General features: G+C 42.6%; 1 protein-coding gene across 1 annotated transcript in view; it reads right to left on the bottom strand.

The window, feature by feature from the left end:
• BRINP2 (BMP/retinoic acid inducible neural specific 2) overlaps positions 1–25,579 on the bottom strand; it is a 48,828-nt gene that overhangs the window by 10,878 nt on the left and 12,371 nt on the right. Inside the window, exons 2-3 of the mRNA XM_046683291.1 lie at positions 9,649–9,839; positions 8,339–8,547 (exon numbers count right to left, since the gene is read on the bottom strand). Of these exons, the coding sequence (XP_046539247.1) occupies positions 8,339–8,547; positions 9,649–9,839 (400 nt within the window). The remainder of the gene's footprint in view (positions 1–8,338; positions 8,548–9,648; positions 9,840–25,579) is intronic.

Raw genomic sequence — 25,579 nt, 5'->3', positions numbered from 1 at the left:
GTGTAAGGGACATCCTTCTAGGGAATTAGTATACTTAGGCTTAAAAAATACACATGGAACAGAGTAATCAAGTGAGAGATGGTGTGATACTGACTAAAAATACAGTGGGGAGAGAGGCAGGAGAGATCCTGTGGTTTAAAGTAGTCTGAGAAGGCTTTGTGAGGAGATGAAGCCAAAATTAGTCTTGAAGGATAAGTGGGGATGGGAAGGAAGGGGAGTGGGAGAAAAATTGATAACTGCAGACAAAGACCAAAGGGCCATGATGACACAATGCATGAGAAGCAGTAAGGCCCAGCCTGAGCCAAGAAAGGGACCAAGACCATGACAGGGGCAGGAACAACCTCTCTACAGTTTGCCAGATCATCCTCCAAGACCATCGCAGTTAACCTTCACAGTGACTCCCGAAGACAAATCTCACTACTACCCTCTCCAAAGGAGGAAACCAAAGTTGGGAGAATTATAGAGCCCAAGCTCACAGGGCTGCTGAGTAGCCGAAGCAAGATGGTAATTTTTGAGTCCTCAGACTCCAGTTCAATGCCTGTGTCTACTGTGAGGGCACATCAAAGGACTGCAAAAGATAAATAAAAATCCCTTTGGATGACATCACTCCTAAAAACAAACATTTTCAACAGACCAGTCCTCCCAATGTATTTTAGTGATCTGCCCTCTCCTCAGAATGAACCTGGGGCGAAACAGTGTAGACTTGAGATCGTAGTATCCCTATATTACACATGAGGAAATCAAGGCCAGATAGTCATGTGATTTATTCAAGATCACACAGCCAGTCACCTGCAGGGCTAGGATTCATTCAACTCATACATTCATTCTTTCCTTCCCTCATTTATTCATTTAACAAATATTCAAGGAGCGAGCAGAACTCATAGTGAGTAAGACCCAGTCGTTACCTTAAGGAGTTTACAGACAAGCGGAGACACGTTTCCATCATCCCGGTGTTCTGGTTGCTTGTTACCATGGGTCTGCCTCTCCCCACAGGTGGGCACTAGGTGTTGAATAGTGTTCTATTGAGTGAGTGGGTGACAAGCTAAGTTGTCCAACTGCAGCGGAGAAGGCAGAGGCAGACTTTTCTCCAAGTAAAGTCTTTTTTATCTATATGGTATAAAAACCCCTAGGAAAAGAGCCATGGCTAAAGACAACTCAGATATTCTGGGGGAGACTGCCCCTCTTGGAATGAGGTGGGCAAGGTGGGATGGTGAGTGCAGTATTTGGGAGACTTCCCTGTCCCCACCTCCAGGTAAGCTGGCCACTACACTGTCACTGAGTCTTGCCCTGGATTTTCCATCCACCCACCCCTGAGTTGGTCACTCATCAGCATCAGGTCCAGGCTGGGCAGGAGCTATACACCTTATATAGAAGTAGGATGGCTCCCAAGGAGGAGAACAGCGACCATCCCCGTTCCTCTCCCTTGTCTCACCACTATCCTTACCTATCTACCACCAATCCATCTGCTTCCCTACCACCACCACCACCACCATCTTGTTCAGCGTTTAGGGGCTGGCTGTGATGCTGTTATCTGACCTTTACTTTGCTATTTCCAAAGGTCACTTCCCCAAGAGGATGATCAATTAGGTAAATCCTTGAAAGGGTGTCAGTAGCTTCCCTTTGTTAATCGTGGCACAAGGATGGGGATGAGGATGAGACAAAGATCATAATGCCCAGGCTCATTTCCTGTTAGGGGGAAGGATCCAAACAAGATCTCCGAGCAAGGAAGGCCCATCAGGTTTCACTACATCTCTAAGTCATTGCTCTTTCCCCTGCTCTTCTGCTCTAAGCCACCTCTGTCCTCTCTAGAGAAGGAGGGAGGTGGGAAGAAGAGAAGGAGCTGGAGAGGGTCCTCCTGCACCTAGTGCCTGAGCACTTGATAGCAGGATGGCCTGAGGACCCCTCCCCCCAGTGAGGAAAGTCCTGGAGTCTCTGGAGGGTTGGTGCAGAGAAACCCGGGCCTTTCTCTGTCGAAGAGGCAGACAGCTTCGGCAGATTATAAAGAGGGCCCAGAAAGGTAATGGAAAGTGCAGTTCACTCAGGCGTGTGTGTTCAAAGAGCGCCTCAGATAAGCCTTCAGAAAGGGAAAATAATTGTGTGCTAATTGGTCTGTTGACAGAGACCGTCCTGCTTTCCAAAAGCCCTGATGGATCTCAGGTTCATTAGCAGATCCAATTTTACATAAATACCAGATCATGCAAACCCTCATTCCGGAGTCTACTCCCCGCACCCGCCCTTCACTTCCCCGTTGCTCTTGTCCTACCTAGGGGACACCTGCAAAGCTAAGAGCCCAGCAAAATGGGCTTCTAATTGTGAGCGATAGACTGGTCAGGAAGAGCACAGCTGATGGTGTGTATGCTTAAAAGAGCTGCAAATTGAAGCTCAGGCTGCTGCGGAGAGGGATTCGGACAAGTCAGTGTAAGGATGCTTTGTGAGAACCGCTCCCTTTCGCCATCCTGGGATCCACCTGAACTGTGGTGTGGGCTCTTTTCATCAGCCCATGAGCATCTCAAACCCTCCCCACCTAGTCCTTCCTCAGCCTCCGATTAAGCACAGGGTGAGCTCCAATTCAGAAACAGGCCCCTCCCCTCCTTTACGGCTCTGATCCCTTCCCGGGAATTACGGACAGGAGGGATAAGTGTTCAGCCCTTTACAGTTTGCAAAGTATTCCATGCGGACTATACCATGTGGTGTCACCCCTACCCTATGGTAGAGTCAAGGGTGACAGTCACAATATTTATCAGCAGGTAGGACAGAGTGTGCTGACTAATCAGAAGATGGGCCAGCCATAATGTCAAAGCAGAACTCTGGAGGCTTCCAGAGGGGCATTACCCCTTTGGTTACCATGAAGGGGGAGATCTGGGGGTTCAGGGGAGGGATCAAGGTGGTTAGGGTGGCACACAGGGGGCTTGGGTGAAGACTATCTACAAGCTGGTATGGAAGTGTTTTAATATTTTCATAACTGGTGCACCCATATCTGCTGAATGTACGCCCCCGGTACAGGTGAGTTAAAGAGCTGGGAACTCCATGTCAAGGAGTTCAATAGCTTCTCAAGGTCATAGAAATAGTAAGCATCAAGGCTGAAACCCAATCCCAAGTCTTCTCACTTGAGTAAGTTTGTTTCTCACTAAACCATGTAGCCTGCCTTCCCCCATCAAGCATTTTATTGAGTGTCTCACCACATGCCAGATACTGTGAAGGGACCTGGCACTGTATGACACTGCAGAGTTTGTACTGCTCTAAGATCTCCTGTCGTGGTGGGGGTCGGGAGGAGGATACACGCATGTAAGCAGCTGCAACATAATGTGACAAATCCTATAAGAGAGGTGTGTGCTGACCAGGGGAAACCTTGCAACCGAGGGGGTTATTCAGTGGGATCTCAGAGGAATGTGTCGGGTAAACAGAAGGGGTAGAGTGCCTCTTTCTCCATGTTGGTGAAAAGAAGTCGTTAACAAAGGGTAAAAAGTAGGAGAACACCAGCTTAGAGAAAGAAGAAACAGGCGGATAGGCCCAAGGAATTTTTTTTCACCAAGGGTGAGCCTATGAGCAGAGCCCCTCAGCCCCAGCCACCTCCATCTGGAGTAAGGACAGCGCTGGAAGCCAGCTCAACTACTGCTAAGGCAGGTTCAGTGGAGGGAAGTAGGTGGTGGGTGCTGCATGGCCAACAAGAGAGTGCTAGCTAGCCAGGATGCTAGGTGCTTCCAGCCTGCTGGCCCTGGTTCTGTGGATCTGTAAGTGCTAAGTATATCAGAGCAAAGAGATGGGTTGTGGTGAGACACCTTTACTGTCAAGACAAGATGGGTGGGTCAACCCTATCAAGTGAGCAGAACTGTGGGATGGGATACTGACACCTCCCTTTGTTCCTTGGTCTAGTGGAGTGTCCTTGCACAAGTCACGCAGGTCATCAGAGCTCACAAAGTCATGTGGAGATAAGGGGCTGGACAGTGGAGGTCAAAGAGAACACTAAATGATCCTGTTTTCTCACGGTTCTCTGAATTGCATCCCATGAGGAGAACCCATTGTAGTCCTCCACAGAGAAACAAACGCTGGGTCATCAGCCCAAGGGAAGCTGAACACTCATCTCACATTCCATGTGTGATTGATTTCAAAAAGAGGCTTCCGAGGATGGCAGCTCCTCTTTTGAGGAGATGGGAAGTGGCTCTAGTTCTGGAAAATGCATCCACAGCACTATAATAGATGTGGATTGGGGTGCCTGCCCACTTCTTACTCCACTGCCTACACACCTTGCTGAGGAGGTGAGTCCCATAAGCCATGTTGAGACTAAATAACCCCTACTCTTCATATTGGACTCAGGTGGACCCTGAGCCAGATTCTTTCTCCAGGGAATTTGGTACAGTGATACTGAGAGAAAAAATTTAAACGGTGATTATGGACACAAAATTCAGAATAAATAATTATCAAGCACCTACTATGTCCCAGGAACTGAGGATACAACAATGAACAAGAGCGTGGTCCCTGCCCTGATGGGCACCGACTGAGAGATGAAACAGAAAGATAATACTCAGTCAAGGCCAGAGTCAGTTCCAGATCAAGATAAAGCTTACTGTAAACTGAAGTCATTGGGGCACAGAAAAGTCTAGAATAAACAGAGGACAGAACTTGGACAAGAGAAGCAGGAAGACGAAGCAGGTGGAGACGAAAAAGTAAAGACGTGTTCCAACAAGAAGCAGAGAGAGTAAACTGTGAGTGTTACTGTCCTTTTACAAGGCTCATGCGTCTGGATTGGATTTAGTGTCTTGTCCTTGGAGACTGTGATATTCTTCACAAGATCCTCTTAATAAACCAGCTTTACATTCAAGCTACCTTGAGTAGATTTGTTTCTTTCAACTAAAACTGCTTTTATGCACTTGTGCACACACCGAGAAGAGCCTAACCCATGTGGAAAATGGGGTCAATGACTCATTCATTTATTCACTCATTCATTCAACAAACCTCTCCTCATTACTCAGAATGTGGCAAAATATGTATTCTTACTGGAAACCAAAGATGAATGAGACCCAGTCCCTCCCACAAGGACCTCACAGTCTCAGAGGTCATCATGTTAGCCCACAATTATAGTTCAAATGATACGCCCTGTAGAAGAGGCGTGTGCTTGAAACACTGAGGTGGGGGGGCATTCGACTACCTTGGGAGTCAGGAACGGCTCCACCAAAGAATTATCTTTTTGAGCTGAGCAAAGAAGGGTGAGGAAGTAGAAAGTGCCACTCAGGTGAACAGACAAGCCTTGCAAGCAAAACAAACAGCAGGTGCAGGGAAGGGAGACACAGAGCATGGGATGTCTGAATGAAGACTGGTAGATAGGACTGGGTTACATGATGTAAATGGTAAGTGAAGGGATGAGGAGGGAAATGGGGTAGAGAAAAGTGAAAAAGGATTTTTTTGGAGATGAAACTTAGAAGATAGCAGGGACAGATCTTCAATGGCCTTACCGTTTTGTTAGGAAGAAGAGGAATGACCTCTTTTCCAGCTCCAGTTGTGCTGTGGCTCATGCATTCTATATTCAACAATTTTAGGATGAGCAGGCTGAGCTTCAGAGAAGTTTGGTAACTTGTTCAAAGCCCCACCATGGGCAGTGGCAGAGCTCAGACTCCTTGGGACTGAGCATCTCTTCTTTCCATTGCAACACAATGCCCACCCTGGCTGGTGTACAGGGGTTTGGACTCTGTCCCGTGTACAGTCAGGAGCCACTGAAGGATTTTAAGCAAGGGGATGATATTATATGATGATTTGCACTCATGCAAGCAACATAGAGGTTGAATCAGGGAGAAGAGCTGAGAATGGAGACAGGAAGCCTAGTTAAAAAGACAATGCCAGAAAACGAGGTCCTGAATCAAAAGAATGGCAGTGGGTATGAAGAGGACGCAAAGGGCAAGTTAAAGATACATGCAAGGGAATGATTACAGTGATTGACCAGGGAACCTAAGCTGGGTAAAGGGGAAATGAGGCCATGAAGCGGTGATAGAAAGTGAAAAGTTGGTCAGGTCAAAGGATAGGAAGGAACATTAATGGAATCCTTGAGTTGTTGATCTAGGCCTACCTTTCATGTCATGACACTATCAATTCTTCTCCAATTTTGACACAGCCCACACCAGGACCAGGGAGCGAGGGGCTTCCACAGGGGTCTATCTTCTTAGTAAAACCCACTTCAGGCTACTAACAGTTCTTTTTCATCATCTTAAGCCACCTAAGATACTAGCCTCCCAAATGTACCCTAAATCTCTGTTAACCTCAGTCAGCCTCCTCTCTCAGACTCTCCCTCCAAACACTGCACATCCCCTAAATGACCCCTTCTCTTCATGTTAACTTCCATCGGGCTCTCTGAATCTCATGATCAGCCCTCAGCAAGATCCCCTATGGACTCCATCTCTTCTCAAGAGTTGGCTTTACCATTTTGCGTTAACCACAACCTAGTGGATCCTGAGGGCATGGTTTCCTCCGCAGTCTTCTCTAGTTCTGACTGTCTGCTTTCCCAAACCTCACCTCCTGGGCATTGAAGTGAGGTGGGTCTGCCACTGTTATCCTGTACGCTGTTACTTAGATGTCTAATAGGAATGCCAAATTCAGTATGTCTAAAACCGAACTCTTGCTTTACTTCTTTCCAATCAGTACCTCCCCACAGTGTTACCCTTCTCAGTAAATGGAATCCCTCTTCATCTAATTGCTCAGGCCAAAACTCTTGCTGTTAATCTGAACTCCTTTCTTCCAATTCATTAACCAATCCTGTAGGCTTTACCATCAAAATATACTCTTAATCTGCCAACTTCTCACTAACTCTATACAGCCAGTTTTGTCCAAGCCACCGTTATTTCTCACCTTGACCATGACAATAGTCACTGCTCTGGTCTCCAGGATCCCCCTTTGCCCTCTCTTCCCTAATCAGTAATGCCCTCATGATCTGGCCCCTGCAACCTCTGTAGCTTCATCTCCCTCTTCTCTCTTGACTCCACTCCAGCTATGCTACACGGTGTTCCCAGGTCATACCACACACACTCGCACTTGAGGACAACTGCCCTAGCTCTTGTCTCTGTAGAATGCTCTCACTCAAGATCCCTGTGTGGCTCGCTTCGCACTTCATTCAGATCTCTGTTTAAATGACATTTCTTCAGAGAGGTCTTCGTTAAGTACCATGTCCCCATCACTCTCTATCCTCTTCCCTGGCTTTATTTCTTCATACCGTTAATGTCACCTGACATTGTGTATTTATTTATGTCTCCACCACTAGAATTTAAGCCTCATGAGGGCAGGGACTTTACATATTTTGTTCATGGATTTTCAGTCCCCAGAACAGTGCCTGACACATCATCGGTGCTCAATAAATATTTATTGAATGAAAAAATAAACGAACGAAACCTCTTTGTGAATTGTGGGTGTGACAAAAGCAGGCTTATAAGACAAGATTGACCTTGAATGACCACCCTAACTTTATATTTAGAATAAAAAAATCCAGCGTTCTCTAGTATTTTCACTGATCTTCTCTTCTCTAAAACTATGAACTTTCCTAGAAATCTCCTAGATGTAAGTAGAGAAGATGGGACGGGGGTTATAGGTATTAAAGTTACAGTAACTATTGATCTTTTTAAAAAACATACATGAGATCATATCACTCCTCTGTTTAAAATTCTCTGGTTTTGACATTGCACTTTGACAAATTGAAGTTCCTTATCATGGTCATGCTCCATGTTTCATGAAAACCGGTTCCAGCCTACTTCTGAACCTCATCTTGTACCAGCGTCTTTCTTCTTCTCCTTACTGCAGTCACAGCAGTCTTTTCTGTGTTCCACCACGGCACCGAGCTGGTTCCTGCCTCAGGGCCTTAGCACTTACACTTCCCTCTGCACAACGCTCTTCCCTCAGATCTTCACGCAGCTACCTTATCATTCAGATCTCAGCCTCAAAGTCTAAACCCAAACTGCCCTCCCTTGACCAATCTGGCTAATATTAGCTGCTCCCTTCTCTCACCCCAGGAAATCTGTGTCTTAACACTCTGCCCTTTCTTTATATCATTATCTGAAATTACTTTCTGATTTTTACTTGTTTATTATCTTCACGCCCCACTAGAATGTCACAGCTGGAGAGGAGGGACCTTGTCTACTTTCACAACAGTCCCTTGGCTGGAGCCTGCCTCAGAGTAGATGGCACATGACTATTTGCTGTACAGTGGAGACCCAGACCATTTTTTAGGGCTGGTTGTGCCTACATCAGAAAGCGTCTTGAATCAGTCAGTCCCAGTTGACATGGAGCTGGTTAAGACTCCGGCCTCTCCCTCGGTTTCTCTCTGCCTCTCTGCCTCCCTCTCCCAGTGCCTCCAGACGGTTACCTTGATGGCCCCTGTGGCTATCTGGATATGGTGCAGCCGTCGCAGTGTGCTCTCTCTGTCGATGAAGTAGGAGGCTGCCAGCTGGTGCAGGATCTCCAGGGACACAGCAGAGCTGTTCCCACTGCCCCCAACTACAGGGGCACCTCCTGCTGTTTCTGTCTTTCGGCTCAGTTTCCGCTTGTCCACAAAAATGGTCAGGGACTCTTCTCCTGTAGCAAACAACATGGGTTCATTGGTGAGGCCTTCTGCTCCTTAATCCCCAGTGAATAAGAACAGGAAACCCTTGGCCAGGATCGATGGAGCTGAGAAGGAGTCTGGTGCCCCTGCTCTTGCCCTTTTCCCCATCCCTTGCTAACTTTAGAACACTGTCTTCTGACTGTGCCACAGGGTAACAGGCATCAGTGCCTGAGAGGCCCTCCTCTGTTTCCTTAATTCTGTAAGTCTCCCAAAGTTCCTCCCCCTCCTCCCCAGCTTATCCCTTTAACATCCTTTATTGATCTCCGTCTCAGGCAAGCTACCTCCATAGGGGAGATAAAATTCTCTTTCTCAAGTTGTTTATGCGAAGTCACCCCGGATATCTCTGCTCCTTTGGAAAGGGCAAAATCCTTGAAGCTCAACCTCCCTCTTTCCCATCAAACACTTGACATCTACCACACGCCCCAGCTGGCCTGAACCCTTCGAGAGCTCCTTTTTGTCCATCAGACAGCGAACTAAATGTTATAATAAATCCTGCTTTCTTCTTCCCAGGGCAGAGAGAACTCTGCCTCTTCAGAGCTTTGATTCTGCCCTGGGTCCTAGCCACATGTTGTACCATCCCCACTCCCAACCTCGCCCCCATCCAGCCCAGAATCATTGGAAGTGGTTTGGCTGGTTACCAACCTTTACAGAGAAGAAGCAGGGGTCAGGGACTCAACAGACATTTACTTCTTTGCCTATGGGTCTGACAGCTGCAGCCACAGCAAGTATGAGGATGTGGAGAAGCCTCGGGGTTCGATGGCTCAGTCAAAAGAAAACTGGGAGCGCCCCCTGCTGGCACGTGCTTAGTAGGAGCCTGTCCGCCCCCCAGCCACCTTACCCCACACCCCCAACTTAGGAGGATGCTTATAAACAAACAGCAATGTTCTGGGGTGAGTTTGGACGTCACGACACTATACTGTTCTCAGACAAACCAGAAAGAAAACATTTCTCAGGCAATAATAGGCCGGGAAGCACAGAGACCCGGGAAGACTACTGAAGCTATACTCAATGGATCTTAAAGCTATTTTCAATGATCTGGCAACCGATTAGCGTCGGATCACGACGTTGCTTACCTCCAAGGGTGGCAGAAAGTAAGAAATGAGTGCCGTACTTTTTGATCAGGTTTTCAGTAACCTGTTGCAGGTTGGGTCTCCTTCCGAGGAGGCGGATGTTCCGGATAAACTCTGGGGCAAGAGGCAATGGCAAACTGAAGAAGTCCTTCCTTTCCAGAACCAAGTTGTTCACTTTCCACCGGGCAAACTCCCTGGAGGAAAAGTCAAGGGATGGGGAAAGGCTCATTGTATTTGGGAACAGGAGGCATAAAATCTGAAGTAGGTGATGTGCTTCCTGCACTTGCGCACCTCATCATCTCTCTGTACACGTCTCTCCAGATGGAGGCACCCAGTCCCAGAAAGAGGCCCTTTCAGCCTCCCCCCCGGCCCCTCATTCCCAGGCTGTGAGAAAACACTATCCCAGTCGACCCCCATCAGGGCCTCCTGCCACCAGCTTTCTCACTGGAGAGGAGCTGGTTGGCTTATTCGTATGAAGGTAGTCATGGGAGGAGCGTAGTGGCAGAAAACAAACAATGAAAACGTTGCCACAGAGGTTTGCAGAGATATGATCTAGTCACGACTGCCACCCAGTGCTTGAGTCACCTCATCTATCACGGTCTCAGTTACCCATTTGCAAAGTCAGGAAGTTGGTCTACAACAACCGTTCTCAAATTTTTTGGCCTCAGGACCCCTTCACACTCATAAAAATGATTGAGTCCCCATATATGTGTGGCTTATATCTATTCGTAAATACCATTTTAGAAATTAAAACAAAATTTAAATTTATTTATTATTTCATTTAAAGATAGCAATAAATCCATTACATATAAGATAAATAACATATTTTTATGACAACATATGTTCTGAAACAAAACAAATTTATCAAGAAGAGCATCATTGCTTTGCATTGTTGCAAATCTCTTTAAGATGTGGCCCAGCAGAAGAGAGCTGCATTCTTGTATTTACTTCTGTATTCAATCTGTTGTGATAATTATGGGTATTCTTCTTTGGTTCCACACTAAACTCAACAAATGAGGTTTCTCAAAGGTTAGTTACAATGTGGAATCTGAAACTATATCAATGATATAGTTCACACTTTGTAACATTAAAATCCAGTGTTCTATATTGTACTTTGAATGGATCATTTTACCCTTCATGATTTTGTAACATCTTGCATTGATCATCTGGAAAATATGGGATCACTGAGTTATTCAGATCTTCCACGTTTTGACACTTTTCATTATACAATAGCAAAACATCATTTTCGTTAATATCACCACAAATCTCATCAGAAAAGTCTTTAAATATTGGAAGGCTGTCAAGCTCACAATGACAAATACGAGTTTTCCAAAATTCTAATTTTTGTTTGAAAGCTTAAATGTTATCATTGGTAACAAATACTGTCAGCTGTTTTCCTTGAAGAGGCAGGCTTACTTCATTCTTTTTTTAGGGGTGGGGGCGGGGGCATGTCTGCCAAACACTAAAGTCTGAATAACCATAATTCATCTGTTGGTTGTTCTTTCAAGAAAAATTCAGTTCCATGAAAAAAGTGGCTAGTTCATCTCACAACTCAATTACAAAAGTATTTTTCCCTGAGAAAATCATCATTCTCCAGTAGCCTCAGACATGCTTTATGTATACTTTCCATTTCATCATAAAGAATATTAAACAGATGTACTCAAGGGTCAAGATTTAATTAAATTAATAAATTTTACTGCTTCGAGGACATTGTTCCATGAAGCTGGTGTGCATGACTGTGTGTGCTTGTGTAGGTGCAACTGAGTAACGAGGCAGAGTGCTTGACGACTAGTGTCATTTGATGAGACTGCCTTTATTCAAATTAGATGCCAGCAGTTCTATTCACCTTTGCTTTTGAAGCTTCAGTGAAAATGTCAACATGCATGTCCTGAAAAGAACCACGAGGACCCACATTGTGAGAAGCCCAATTCCAGAGGATGGCAGAGTTCCTTTCCAGTTCCATCTAGAATTTTAATCTTCATGCTTTGCTCTTCAGTGAAATGTTTGTACTTTAAAGGGGACATATTCCCAAGGAGAATCTTTCCTGGACATTAATTTAAATGATCATATCCATGAGTAAGAAAGTAGTTTTCCATTGTCTCCCAAATTATATTAGCAAAGACCAGCCCCACTACCTTAGGAAACAATAAAATGGAAAGTCTTCTCAACCTTCTCACTCATCCCCACTCTGCTCTTCACGACAGGGCTAAACCTTGGCCCAACCTTCCCCCAAATCCATGGAGTACAAGTGACAGGACAGCAGAAAAATAAAGTCAAAATAAATAAATAAAAATCCATGCCCAGTTTGAGGCTATAGACTCCCCCCATCTAACTGCAGAGACTAAGACAGAGAGGAGGGGCGTGTGCCAAACGTTGCCAGGGGAACAAAAGAAATAGGATGACTAATCATTTGCACTTCCAACAAAGTCTTTTAAAATTCCCACTGTGAGGTTTTATTTATCTAAGCAGGCAAGTTCATAATAATACATTATTATTTGCTTCCTTTATGCAGGAAAGGCTAAACCGTAATTAAAGTACAGGGTATTTGTCAAAAGTGTTTTCTATCCCAAATCCCACAGCAGTGTAAACAACAGTTGCTTGATCTCATTTGTCACTGGCTGGATGGCCAATCGAGACATGGAGTGGCTTAACAGATAAAAAAAAACAAGACCCAACTATATTCTGCCTACAAGAGACTCACTTCAGCCTTAAGGAAACATATGCTAAAAGTGAGGGGATCACAAAAGATATTCCATGCAAATGGAAACCAAAAGAAAGTTGGGGTAGATATACTTAAATCAGACAAAATAGACTTTGGCCAAAGATTGTAACAAGAGACAAAAAAAGTTATTTTATAATAATAAAGGGATCAATTCATCAAAAAGGTATAACGTTTGTAAATATTTATATTTACACCCAACATACGAGTACCTAAATATATAAAGCAAAGATTAACAGATCTGAAGAGAGGAATAGACAGCAATACAGTAATGGCAGGAAATTTCAACATCCTGTTTTCAACAATGGATAGACCATCCAGACAGAAAATCAACAAGAAACACTGGACTTAAACTACAAGTCAGACCAGATGGAATTAACAGATATTTACAGAACATTCCATCCAATAGCAGCAGAATACACATTCTTCTCAAGTACACATGGAACATTCTCCAGGAAAGGTCATATGTTGGGCCACAAAACAAATCTTAACAAATTTAAGAAGATTTAAATCATATCATGCATCTTTTTCAACCACAATGGTATGAAACAAGAAATCGATTACAAGAAGAAAACTGGAAAATTCAAATATGTGGAGATTAAACAACATGCTCCTGAACAATCAATGGGTCAAAGGAGAAATCAAAAAAATCTTGAGACAAATGAAAATGGAAACAGAGGAACCAAAATTTATGGGGTGCAACAGAAGCAGTTTTGTTGACATGGAATGGCTTAACAGACAAAAAACAAAACCCCCCTCTTCTAAGAGGGAAGTTTATAGTGATAAACACATACATTAAGAAAAAAATAAAGATCTTAAATAAACAACCTAACTTCACACCTCAAGGAACTAGAAAAAGAAGAACAAACTAAGCTCAAAGTTGGTAGAAGGAAGGAAATGGCAAAGATCAGAGTGCAAAATGCATGACATAGAGACTAAAAAGACAATAGAAAAGATCAATGAAACTAAAAGCTGGTTTTCTGAAAAGACAAAAAAAAAAAAGACAAATCATTAGCTAGATTAACCAACAAAAAAAGGATAGAAGACTCAAATAAATATAACTAGAAATGAAAGAAGAGACATTACAAGTGATATCACACAAATACAAAGGATCACAAGAGAGTGCTATGAATGATTATATACCAACAAATCAGACAACCTAGAAGAAATGGATAAATTCCTAGAAACATAAAACCTACCAAGACTGAATCACGAAGAAATGGAAAATCCGAACAGACCAATTACTAGTAAGGAGATTTGAATCAGTAATCAAAAACCTCCCAACAAAGTCCAGGACAGGATAGCTTCGCTGGAGAATTCTACCAAGCATTTAAAAAAGAATTAATATTTATCAAAAAACAAACTTTTCTAAAAAACAGAAGAGAAGGGAGAACTTCCAAACTCATTTTATGAGGCCAGCATTACCCTGATGTCAAAACCAGACAATGACACTACAAGAAAAGAAAATTACAGGTCAATATCCCTGATGAACATAGATGCAAAAATCCTCGAAAAATTTTTACAAACTGAATTCAACAGTACATTAAAAGGATCATGCACCGTGATCAAGTGGGATTTATTCTAAGAAAGAAAGGATGGTTCAGCATCCACAAATCAATCAATGTGGTACACTACAATAACAAACTAAGGATAAAAATCATATGATCATCTCAAAGATGCAGAAAAATCATTTATGATAAAATTCAACACCCATTTATGATAAAAACTCTCAACAAACTGGGTATAGAAGTTACGTAACACAACAAAATAAAGGCCATATATGACAAGCCGACAGCTAACATACTCAATGATGAAAAGCTGAAAGTTTTTTCTCTAAGATCAGGAATAAGACAAGGTTGCCCACTCTCACCACTCTTATTCAATATAGTACAGGAAGTCCTAGCCAAAGCAATTAGGCAAGAAAAAGAAATAAAAGGCATTCAAATTGGAAAGGAAGAAGTAAAACTGTCTCTATTTGCACATGACATAATATTATATATAGAAAACCCTAAAGGTTCCACCAAAAAACTGTTACAACTAATAAACAAATTCTGTAAAGTTGCAGGGTACAAAATCAACACATAAAAATCAGTTGCATTTCTATAAACTAATAACAAAATATCAGAAAGAGAAATTAAGGAAATGATCCCACTTACAATTGCATCAAAGAAAATAAAACACCTAGGAATAAATTTAACCAAGGGGGTGAAAGATCTGTACACTGAAAACTAGAAGACATTGATGAAAGAAGTTGAAAACACAAATAAATGGAAAGATATTCTGTGCTCATGGATTGGATGAATTAATATTGTTAAAATGTCCATACTACCCAAAGCAATCTACAGATTTATTACATTCCCTATAAAAATTCCATTGGTGTTTTTCACAAAATAGAAAAAACAATTCTAAAGTTTGTAAGGAACCAATAAAGACCCCTAATAGCCAAAACACTTTTGAGAAAGAAGAATAAAGCTGGAGGAAGTCAAAACTACAATGAGATATCACCTCATGTCTGTCAGAATGACTATAATTACCAAGACATAAATAACTACCAAGACAAGAAATAACAAATGTTGGAGAGGATGTGGAGAAAAGGCAACCCTCATACACTGCTGGTGGGAATGCAAACTGGAGCAGCCACTATGGAAAACAGTATAGAGATTTCTCAAAAAATTAAAAATAGAACTATCATACAATCCAGCTATCCCACTACTGGGTATTTATCCAAAGAACATGAAATTAACAATTCAAAGAGATTTATGCAATCCTATGTTTATTGCAGCACTATTCACAATAGCCAAGACATGGAAGCAACTCATGTGCCCATCAACTGATGAATGGATAAAGAAGATGTGATATACATGCACAACACAATACCACTCAGTCATAAAAAAAAAAGACAAAATTGCCCCATTTGGAACAACATGGGTGGACTTTGAGGGTATGATGTTAAGTGAAATAAGCCAGACAGAGAAAGATAAACACTGTATGATTTCACTCATATGTGGAAGATAAACAAACACACAGATAAAGAGAACAGATTAGTGGTGACCAGAAGGGAATGGGATGGAAGGGTGGGCAAAAGGGGTAAAGGGGCACATATGTATGATGACTGACAAAAATTAGCCTATGGGTGGCAAGCACGATGCAGTCTATACAGAAACTGATATATAATAATGTACACCTGAAATTACACAATGTCATAAACCAATACAACCTCAATAAAATAACTGAAAACAAAAGAATAAAGCTGGAGGCATCACACTTCCTGATTCCAAACTGTATTACAAAGCTATAGAAATCAAAACAGTTTGGTACTGGCATAAAAACAAACACATTGATCAATGGAACAGAATAGAGAGCCCAGAAATAAACCCACACGTATATGGCCAATTATGACAAAGGAGACAAGAATATACAATGGGGAAAGGATACTCCCTTCAATAGACGGTAATGGGAAAACTGGATAACCACTCATAAGAATGAAGCTGTAACTCCACACCATACACAAAAATCAGCTCAAAATGGATTAAAGACCTAACTTAAGACCTGAAACCATAAAACTCCTAGAATAAAACATAGGCAATAAGCTCCTTGACATTGGTCTTGGCGATGATTTTTTTAATCTAAAACCAAACCCAGCCTCCCTGTTTTGCAATAGGCCACACCTAGACTTCATTAACTGACAAAGAATTTCTATCTTATCATTTAGATTGCTAGGGGGAAAAAAAGGCAGGCATTCTTCCATTTTCCATAATTTCTTACAATGGTCAAAGTCCCTCACTGAAAGGAACGGCCACCTTACCATAGGGGTGGCTCCCACTTCGATTAAATCTAATAAATAAAACTTGGTGGTCACATCACTTGCTCAATCATTTCATTCAGGACTGCTGACCAGTACTTCCTACAAGAAGCTGGCCCTGACCATCCCATCCAAAAGAGCACCCTCTCTCACCCTCTGTCCTCACGCTCTGCTTTATGTATCTTCTGAGCACTGATCACTACCCGACATAATATATTTTTTAATTTTCTTTCTCTCCCACTAGAACATGAACTCTTTGAGAGCAGGATTGATTCTTTCTGTCTTATTCAACAGCAATAGAAGAATGTTAGATGTTCTAACAATAGAACAATAGTAGGTGTTCAATATATTTTTGTTGAATGATTGAGAGATTCTCTCGTTATTTTATTTGTTTAAAATAAATAGTCACCCATTTTATGTCATGACTTCCCTAGTCCTTTAGTTGTTTGCAAATTATTGACAACTTGATAAAAAAGAGTTACAGGATGAGAGTACACAGAAGCAACCACCAACTAGTGATTGATCTGGAATGAAAGTAAAGCATTTTAAGTATGTACACATACCAATGAGAAATTAGATTTGACTTACAAAAAGGTAACTTAGCATAATTTTGTGCTTTTCTTAATACATAAATCAAGGCACTCATGGTATTTTCTTACGCTTTGGGGAACTGAGTCTGGGTTCTCTTCCATTGTCTTCAGTGGACACAGACAACTTCCAATGGCTGTCCACGGTCCACACTCTGAAGTCCAGCGAGTCCAGAGGCCCCATTCAGACTCTGCTGTGCTTTATGCCCAGTGTTAATGATCAACAGCTCCAATCCTTTACACTGGGTCTAACAACAATTTCTGCCACACTTGTAGTATTAAATATCCCCCCAAAAAGCAACAATCTTGGAGTTTTGCACTTTTCCTTAGTCTTCATCTTCCTTTTTCCAACATCAGACTTGGAAAGTTACATATTTTATCCAAACCAAAAGGAGTTTGAGTATATCTTACTTAAATGAGTGAGGATATCAAAGTTCAGAAAGCTAAGTAATTTGCCTGATATCACACGTCTACCAAGAGGGAAATTTGGGCTATTACAATTAGAAGAAACATTTGAGTAGTATTGCCAATCTTTTTCACGTTATCGTGTATGTTGAAAATTCTCTTTATGTGATACACCAGGATCAATGAATGAGCCTGCTCAGATCCGAGGAGAGAAGCACAAGGAGTCCTGCTACCCCAGACCCCACCCAATTGCTCCAAGGGCCAAGGGGTTCAAGATGTGGACACACCTGTAATCCATTCGCAGCACCACCAGGTGCCAGCATCCATACCAGTTGAGAAGGTCTATTCCATTCCTCTTTTGTTATGAAAAAACCATGAAACAGAGAGGGAAGTGGTTTGCCCAGAGCAATATAACCAGTTGGCACCAGTAGCAGACCAAAAAGCTAGTGTCCTGACCTTGTTCCCTCGCCCCCCACCCCACACCAGTGCAGCAACTATGATGATGGTGGCAATAGCAGCGATGAGACCCAGAGATGTTAAGAAAGTAACTTGCACAGTCACATAATAAGTGGCAGAGCTGAGATTAAAACCCAGGTCAACACCACACTGCTGTTTCTATGACACTATTTCCCCCTCTATAGATGGGTTCAGTGTATTTTATTGCATCCTAATTCTTTTTAAATATTTACTATCTTTTGACAAAAATATTTTCATTACCAGGAACATTTCATTCCTTCAATTAACTACACAAAACATGAATTTATTGTATATCCAAAACACAGTGCCATATATACACTAAAGCAAAACACCTTTTTGGATTAACGTGGTTTCAATACATCCATTTGCAGGAGGGGAAATTGAGGCCTCGAAAAAAATCAAGCCTGTACACGGGGTACCACGGGAGGAATCAGGGATAAAGGGCTGACTCCAGCTGCCATGGCTGCTCAGGAAATCATAACAGAGAATAATAAACGACTTCGAAAAATGAGTGATACTGTCTTAGGAAGCTTTTTATGAGCAAATAATAAAAAATAATGGTTAACATTTAATGAATTCTTAGTATGTGCCAGGCGTTCCAAGTATCTTACAAGTATTAACCAATATAATATTCAAAACACCCCATAAGAGGGAAAATATAATTATCTTCATTTTATGGATAAGGAAATTGAGGCACATATAAGTCAATTTGCCCCGTAGGTAACACCCAGCAGGTGGCAGAGTCAGGATTTCAACACAGGCTTTCTGGCTCCATGATCCACAGTCTTCCCCACCTCCCCTGTGAAACTCAAACAGGCAATCATGATTTTGTGAGTGGAAGAGTGTGTGTGTGTGCACACACGTGTGTGTTGAGTATGAGACAGAGAGAAGGTGAGAATTTCATTGAAGAAAAAATAGATACATAAGGATGGGAACTATGTTTGAAAAAAAAAAAAAAACCCACACAGCCCAAAACAATAAGCAAAACCTGCTTCCGGACACTGGCACGGGGTGTCAGTTCAGAGATAGGCATAAAGCCTCAGCTGCTGCAGAAAGGCTGAGGCTCTGAGGGCGCCCCGTGCCTCTCTCTTCTGCTTCACTGTTTCTTCCCTTTGGGGCCCTTCACTGAATCAGGATAATGGGGGAAACATCTGTGAATGGAGTTGCAGCCAGAAAGTGGTAAAAATGTGCTTACAGAACTTATTAACCTGGTTCTTCCCAGTATCTGAAAACCTCAGAAGGCAATACTGGAAGGGAGCCTGTGCCATTCAAAGAATAAACGTTCATTTCCGATTTTTCATTTAGTAGTTTTTTTCCAGTAATAAAATAATCAAAGCTCTTTTTTTTTTCCCTGGGAAAAGGATGTTTTATATATATCAATTATATTAACACACACTACTTCAACTAAGCCATCAACTTTGTTTCAGTTAAGACATCAACTAAATCTCGATTTCAATTTAGTCATTTCTCCTAAAATTTTCTCCCTCTGCGTTTGTTACACGGTAAACAGTCTGAGAAAGCAAACAGTCCAAGCCCCTATGGAAAGTGCCTTTAGAACAGCAGAGGCCACTACATAAAGGGCTCACAGGTTAAGCCAAAGGGTGACCAGAGATCTCCATGGTGGACTCTGCCTGTAAAGGTGTCCACACAGCCCTTCAAAAGGGCGCTTCAGCAGACTGCTACAATTAACGGAAGTTTAGTCCCCCCCTTTTTTTTTTTTTTGAGGAAGACTGGCCCTGAGCTAACATCTGTGTCCATCTTCCTCCACTTTATACGTGGGATGCCTTTCCACAGCATGGCTTGATAAGCAGTGCATAGGTCCACACCCAGGATCCGAACCGGTGAGCCCGGGGCTGCTGAAACGGAGCGGGTGAACTTAACTGCTGTGCCACTGGGGTGGCCCCAAGTTTAGTCCACTTTTTTTTAATCATGTTTTAGATGAGCCTAGAGTGAACAACATATATTTCTGTCAAAGGATTGACATACCTATAAAATCATTAAAAACATCCAAAACAAAGTTTAGGAAGGGATATCCGAATTGAAGGGTAAAATGCATGGTGTTATAGCAACCGTGCACACTGCTACCGATGCTGAGAATGTTGTAGATAGAAATCCTTCTATATATCTACATTCTGAAGGCATCGTAGTCATCTTTCTCCCAAAGTGCTTAACACAAATGGTCCAGATTGCCAATAAACGATGCTTCTGGTTGTACATGAGTTTAGGGATTTTCCCGAAATCCAAAGGGGCATGTAACAGGAGAGCTGAACCACAGCCACGCCAAGCCTCAGGCAACAGGAGCTTCAGCAGGGCTTTGGGAACCGGCCAGTTCTAGGTTTGAAGCAAACGGGTCTCCAATGAGAATACTAAATGGCTACAAGGTGTTCCTAGTTTGAAAGATGTAAATAAAAAGGGACGCCTCCAAGTCATAGTTACTGACTCTAATGTCACCAACTACCCTGCAGCACTGTGTTCCTCCCACGTTACACAAGGTCAACAAGAACTCTGCCAGCAAGTGTCCCCCACAGGGTCCTGTGCTCCTGGCGGTGAAAGACTCAGAGCACAGCTCGGGTCTTCCATCCCAGGTGCGGCTTCCAGCAGCTGCAGGCTGAGGCACCACCCTTTGGTCTTGTAAACTGAGAACACTGAGCTGGCTTCCATGAGGAGTCATTACCTATGGAAGCCTCCCTCCCAATGAAGCCTTAACGGAGAGAGTATTTTTTTAAAAATCCATAGTTTAAAAACAAAAACAAAACCATATCTCAATGAGGCTGAAATCAGTAGTAATGAATACTGCAACCAATAACGTGGGTGGTTGTGCTGAGACCTCATGCTAACAGTCAGATTATTCTGTGATCAGTTCTTCCAATGGACATATCTTTCCATCTGTGTGGGAAGCACATTCAGGCCCATTTCCAATTCCACCGATATGGCTGTCATTTGGAAAGTCCTACTTACTGTATCCTGAGTATGCAGCTCTCCCCATCCCACTCTGCTGTGGCACTCCTGCAGGCTTGGCATCCTCCTATCCCAGTGTCACCGTGCCCCTGAGTGCTGAGAGCCCATTTGTTCCTCCTGAGTTCGACTCCAGGCTGGGCTTACTGGGGAAGGAATCAATGCTCTTTCCTGCAGAGCCAACCAATCATTACCTGCTCACTCAGGCGGCAGTTCTCAGAATAGGTCCTAGGGCTCCCTGAGAGGTTGGGGAGAAGCCTTAAGGCAGCATGGAGCCCAGGATGCACAGCTCCAAGCACCACTTTGAAAACAATGGCAGAGAGAACAGGCTGTCACGGTGGGGAATATTGCCTTTCTCTATTCTTTGGCCCTCCTGATATATTTCCAATAACCTTTTTCGGGAGGGTATCTTCCTCCAACATTTACAGTTCAAAGGGACTGCAGTGCTGAAAGGGACAAGCTTACATTCTCCAAAAGGTTGTTTTGGTATGAACCATACTTGTAAAAAAAAAAATAACTGGTTTTCCTTGAAAAATGAAGGGAGACACAGGACAGGTCATTGAATAAAATATTTAAGAACTTTAGAGCAAAAAAGATGGATTGGCCTTAAGCCAAGGACACAAATAGTTTTCTCGTCATTTTTCCTGTGACTTAACTTTGTCTATGTAAACCGCCAACCAATGATCATGGAAAAAAATTCTCACCCACCAACCTAGTTCTGGATAAATGCAAACATCTTTGTGTTCAGAGCCCACCTTTCTCTTGGAGAGTTGCCTTTCCCTAACTAGCTTGAGACTTGCCAATTTGACACAGGGGTCTCAGTAAACGCCACTGAGTACTGCTCTCTTCCTGCAAGTTCCAGACGCAGAGAAGCCTTTTCTTTCTTCACCCTTCTACTGATAGACCTCACATCCGGGGTTACTGCTCCCATCACAGAACTCAATCCACCAAGATAAGACAAGACCACTTTTTTTCCCACAAGGCTCACATTCTTCATCTTGAAAAATTCACATGAACGAGTTAGCCAACATAGACATTGAGGGATACCAGTTATTTACGTCAGCAGCTCAGCTAAGATGCCTTCATGTTCTTTAGCTGGACATTTTGGAGGCTGGGAGATATATCATGCTTTGGCTCTTATAAAGAAAGCAGTATTTCCAGACACTTCACATCATGAGGAGATTTCTATCTCAACAACAGATTACTGTAATGTACTTGGCTATTACAGCCTTTACTGCTATAATGAATAAGACATGATTAATATGAGCTATAAAAAGAAATTATAAAAAAACATAATCTCTTATATTGGTGTGGAGCTTTCCTTTAGTTTTTAAAAAAGTCTGTACACATTTTCACACAAGCTCAACTATTTTATCTATGTGAGGACCTCAGGAAAGAGAAAGAAGAACTATCATTACTCAGCTATTAACCCTTTATAGGTTAACAAAGAGACAGAGAAACTGAGAGAGGGGACGCCAGTCTCAGTTGATCAGTGGCAGAGTTTGATGAGAACCCAGATCATGTTAAAAATGATTTCTGTCTTTGTCTATGACCTGTGTTCAAGTTCAGAGACCACTGTACACCTTCTTCATACTTTCCAGGAAATTCTTTCTCCTCATTCACCACTGCAGCAGGGAGAAATCCCCAGGCAGGAAGGCTGCAATCCAGGAGCCCTTTGGTTAAATAATATGTCCACCCCTGCACCTCTAGGAGGCACAAGAGCAGAAATGAGGCTAGCCCTCTGCCAATGCCCCAGTGTCCCCATCCTTCCCACTGTCTAGAAGAATTCAAGAAGCCTGGCATGGAGGTAATTTAGCAGCCTGCTGTGTTCTCAAACAACGGCCCATAAACAATGATTGGCCAATTTCATTCTAATCTTCCCAATTTTGCACTAATTAAAATCAAGCTGTAGCTTTCAAACAGTTTAATTAAGGCTGATTGGGAGAAATGGGGAGGGGAGACTCAAGCTTCAGGAGGAGGAGGAGATCGCCACTGGTGAATCTCACGCTGCCCAGTTGGGGCTCGGGGGCATGGAGAGGGTACTGAGAGTGGTGTGCTTGTAGAGTCAACATGAAATACATTCCAATACTACATTGGAATGAAGGACCAGTGAATCTATGACACCAGAAGGAACTGAAAAGGGAGCTAAGATCTATCAGGCACAGAAACCCCAGCTCTGCCTTGACCTCCCAACCTGCTCCCCACAGCTCATCTGTTCCACTGTGGAGAAAACAGCTCTGTTCACCACTCTGCACCTCCTGTTGTGCTCATCTTCACTCAGCAAGCCGACAGCCCATGCCACGCTTCTCCCCAGCAAATGTCCACAGGCTTCCCATTATCTACTTAACTCTAAGAGAATTCCCCCAGACTGGCACTTCCTTCCATTATTCTACAAGTTGACTCCTTTTGCAAGGAGACAACCCTTCTGGCATTTGGGTGCATTTACTTTTTATATGGGCCATTCTTCCTTGGACTAGATATTTTTAGTTCCTTCAGTACAGTTTCCAGATCCCTAGGCCTTTATGCCCCAAACTTCTCTACTTGCAATCTAGTTTGTCACTGTATTTCTTTTTAAAGATGGCAACCAAAATTAAACCCAATTCAGTAGACATGTTCTGAGCCACTGAGAGTACACGAGGATACAATATCTGAATACATCATTATCATCATCATTGTGACTATCATCAGAGTGTCTATTTACTGAGCCCCTATGTTGCCAGTCATAGGACTGGATGCTTTACATATGTTTTAATCACCACCACAATCTTACAATTGTCATTGTGGTAGATTGAATCCCCATTCTCGCCTGTATTAGAACGTCCTCTTACATGTGACTTTGCAGTATTACACACTGATAGAGAGGGAGCTTATTTCCCTCCCCCATCGATATTGGGCTCAGCTATGTGAATTTGCTTTGGATAGAGGAATACAGACAGAACTGAGAGCGTGCCAATTCTGGGCCAAGATCTCATGAGGCATTGCATGTTGCCACTCTCCTTCTTGCATCCCTGCCCTCGCCATGAGAATTGCTTCCCCCATGTAGCTTCAGGTGCTGCCCTTTCAGCCTGAGACCCATAATAAACATCACTGGAGTAAAGATCTAATGGCCGCCTTGCAAACCTGCAGCCTGAAGCACAGCTAATGCGGCCAACCTACAGATACGTGAGTGAGATAAATGATTATTGTTTTAAGCTACTGAGTTTTGAGGTTATTTTTATATCCATAATTGTGGCAATAGCTAATTGATACACTGATACACACCACAAGCTTTAGTCCTATTTTATAGCTGAGCTAGCTGAGGCTCAGACAATTTAAGGACACAAAGCTAACGAAAAGTGAAGATAGTCCATGATCTTTCTCTTATACATATTTCCTTTATTAATGCATCTGAATATTGCATTCCTTTTTTTTTTTAAGACAAAAATAGTATGGTCGACCAGAACCCCACATTTTTTCCAACCCTAGATATTTTCTTTCAGAGCTAAACCAGGCCTCCTATATCCTACATTTGTGAAATTTGAACTTAAATTTAGGGCTTTGCATTTCACTTTCTTCTTGCATTCCACCCCTTGTGGCAGAGACTAGAAAGTTGTGCTCTAAGCTATTTCTGTTTTCCTCCTGGGCTCACAGACTATTTTTCCCGGCTTCCTCTTCATTTAAGTACAGCCGTGTGACTGAGTTCTGGCCAGTGGAATGTGAGCCCGGGCCTAGACCATAAGACCTCCCAGAAGAGGACTCTGAGACCCTGGGTGATGACAGAGTGACCAGATAGAAGGAGTCTTTGTCCTGAATGATTTCATGAAGCAACCTCCTTTTAACTCTCCCATAAATTACATTGGACATGAGCAAAAAAAAAAAAAACTTGCATTAAATCACTGAGATTTGGGGACTGTTTGTTCCAGTAGTTAGCCTGCTCTGACTAATACTGCCTTGATCTTGCCAATCTCACATTCCAGCCTGACAAAGTAATCTTCACTCTTGGTTTTATTGCCTGGCTGGATAAGGGTCCCTTTCAATTACCTGATTTTATTGTCTTTATGGTCAAACATCCATGCTCCCATTTCTCCTCAGCTCAGTAACATTCCCATATGAGGTCTCTCTTCTTCTTGTTTTCTGAGTCTAGATGGAAATGGTGTTGGTCTTGAGGTCTGGACTTCTATGCTGTGGGATCATGGCATGTGAGTCGTGCTCTACTGCGAAAGTATCCGTCACTGTTAAGGATTTACTTGGGACTATCTATAACTATAAAGTCAATGAATAGATAGCAGGCTATAGTTAGGGAGAACAGTATGTGGATTTTAAGTGATAAATTTAATTGTGTATGGAGATCGCAGTAGAAACGGTTTGACAGAGTGAGATTGCCCCTTCTTTATTTCTTCTTTCTCAATTAACCTCTCTGCATTTTCTCTTCTTTCCTCTTCTAAAGATTGCCCACTCTATGATTTTCCACATTTATTCTCAGGAGACTCCTCACAAAAAGAATAAGTGCTCATCTTGAAATAAACCAAATTTGTTTTTTGGTTATCACCAAATAGTCCTATAAAGCAAGTCCTATTATTCTACCCATTTTACTTATGAGAAAAATGAGGCTCACCTGCAAAATAACTTGTCCAAGTTCACATGGCTAGAAGTATCAGAGCTTCCATTTAAACTAAAGCCACTGACTTTCTGCTGCATCTAATTCAGTGCCAGAACATCCTCCCCTTACTGAGGGGCTTCATTCTCTTATGATATCCTTACATGTGGCTGACATGGTACTGGGAGCTGGAGATATAAAGACAAAATAAAACGTGTTCTTTGCCTGAAGGAGCTCAGAGCCAAGTGAAGAGCAAATAGAGATAGGTAAACAAATAAATGAATGCACAAAATAAGTTCTATAGCAGAAATATGAACAGACTGATGGGGAGTCATAAGTAGGAAAAACTAACTCTCTTGCAGGAGCCAAGGAAGATTTCATAGGGAGGTGATATTTAAACGGCTTTGAAAGGC

This window comes from Equus quagga, chromosome 13 (genome assembly GCF_021613505.1).
Source record: "Equus quagga isolate Etosha38 chromosome 13, UCLA_HA_Equagga_1.0, whole genome shotgun sequence".
NCBI classification, from domain to species: Eukaryota; Metazoa; Chordata; class Mammalia; order Perissodactyla; family Equidae; genus Equus; species Equus quagga.
Note: the sequence above shows the minus strand (reverse complement) of the source record. Positions and strands in the feature narration are given on the sequence as shown.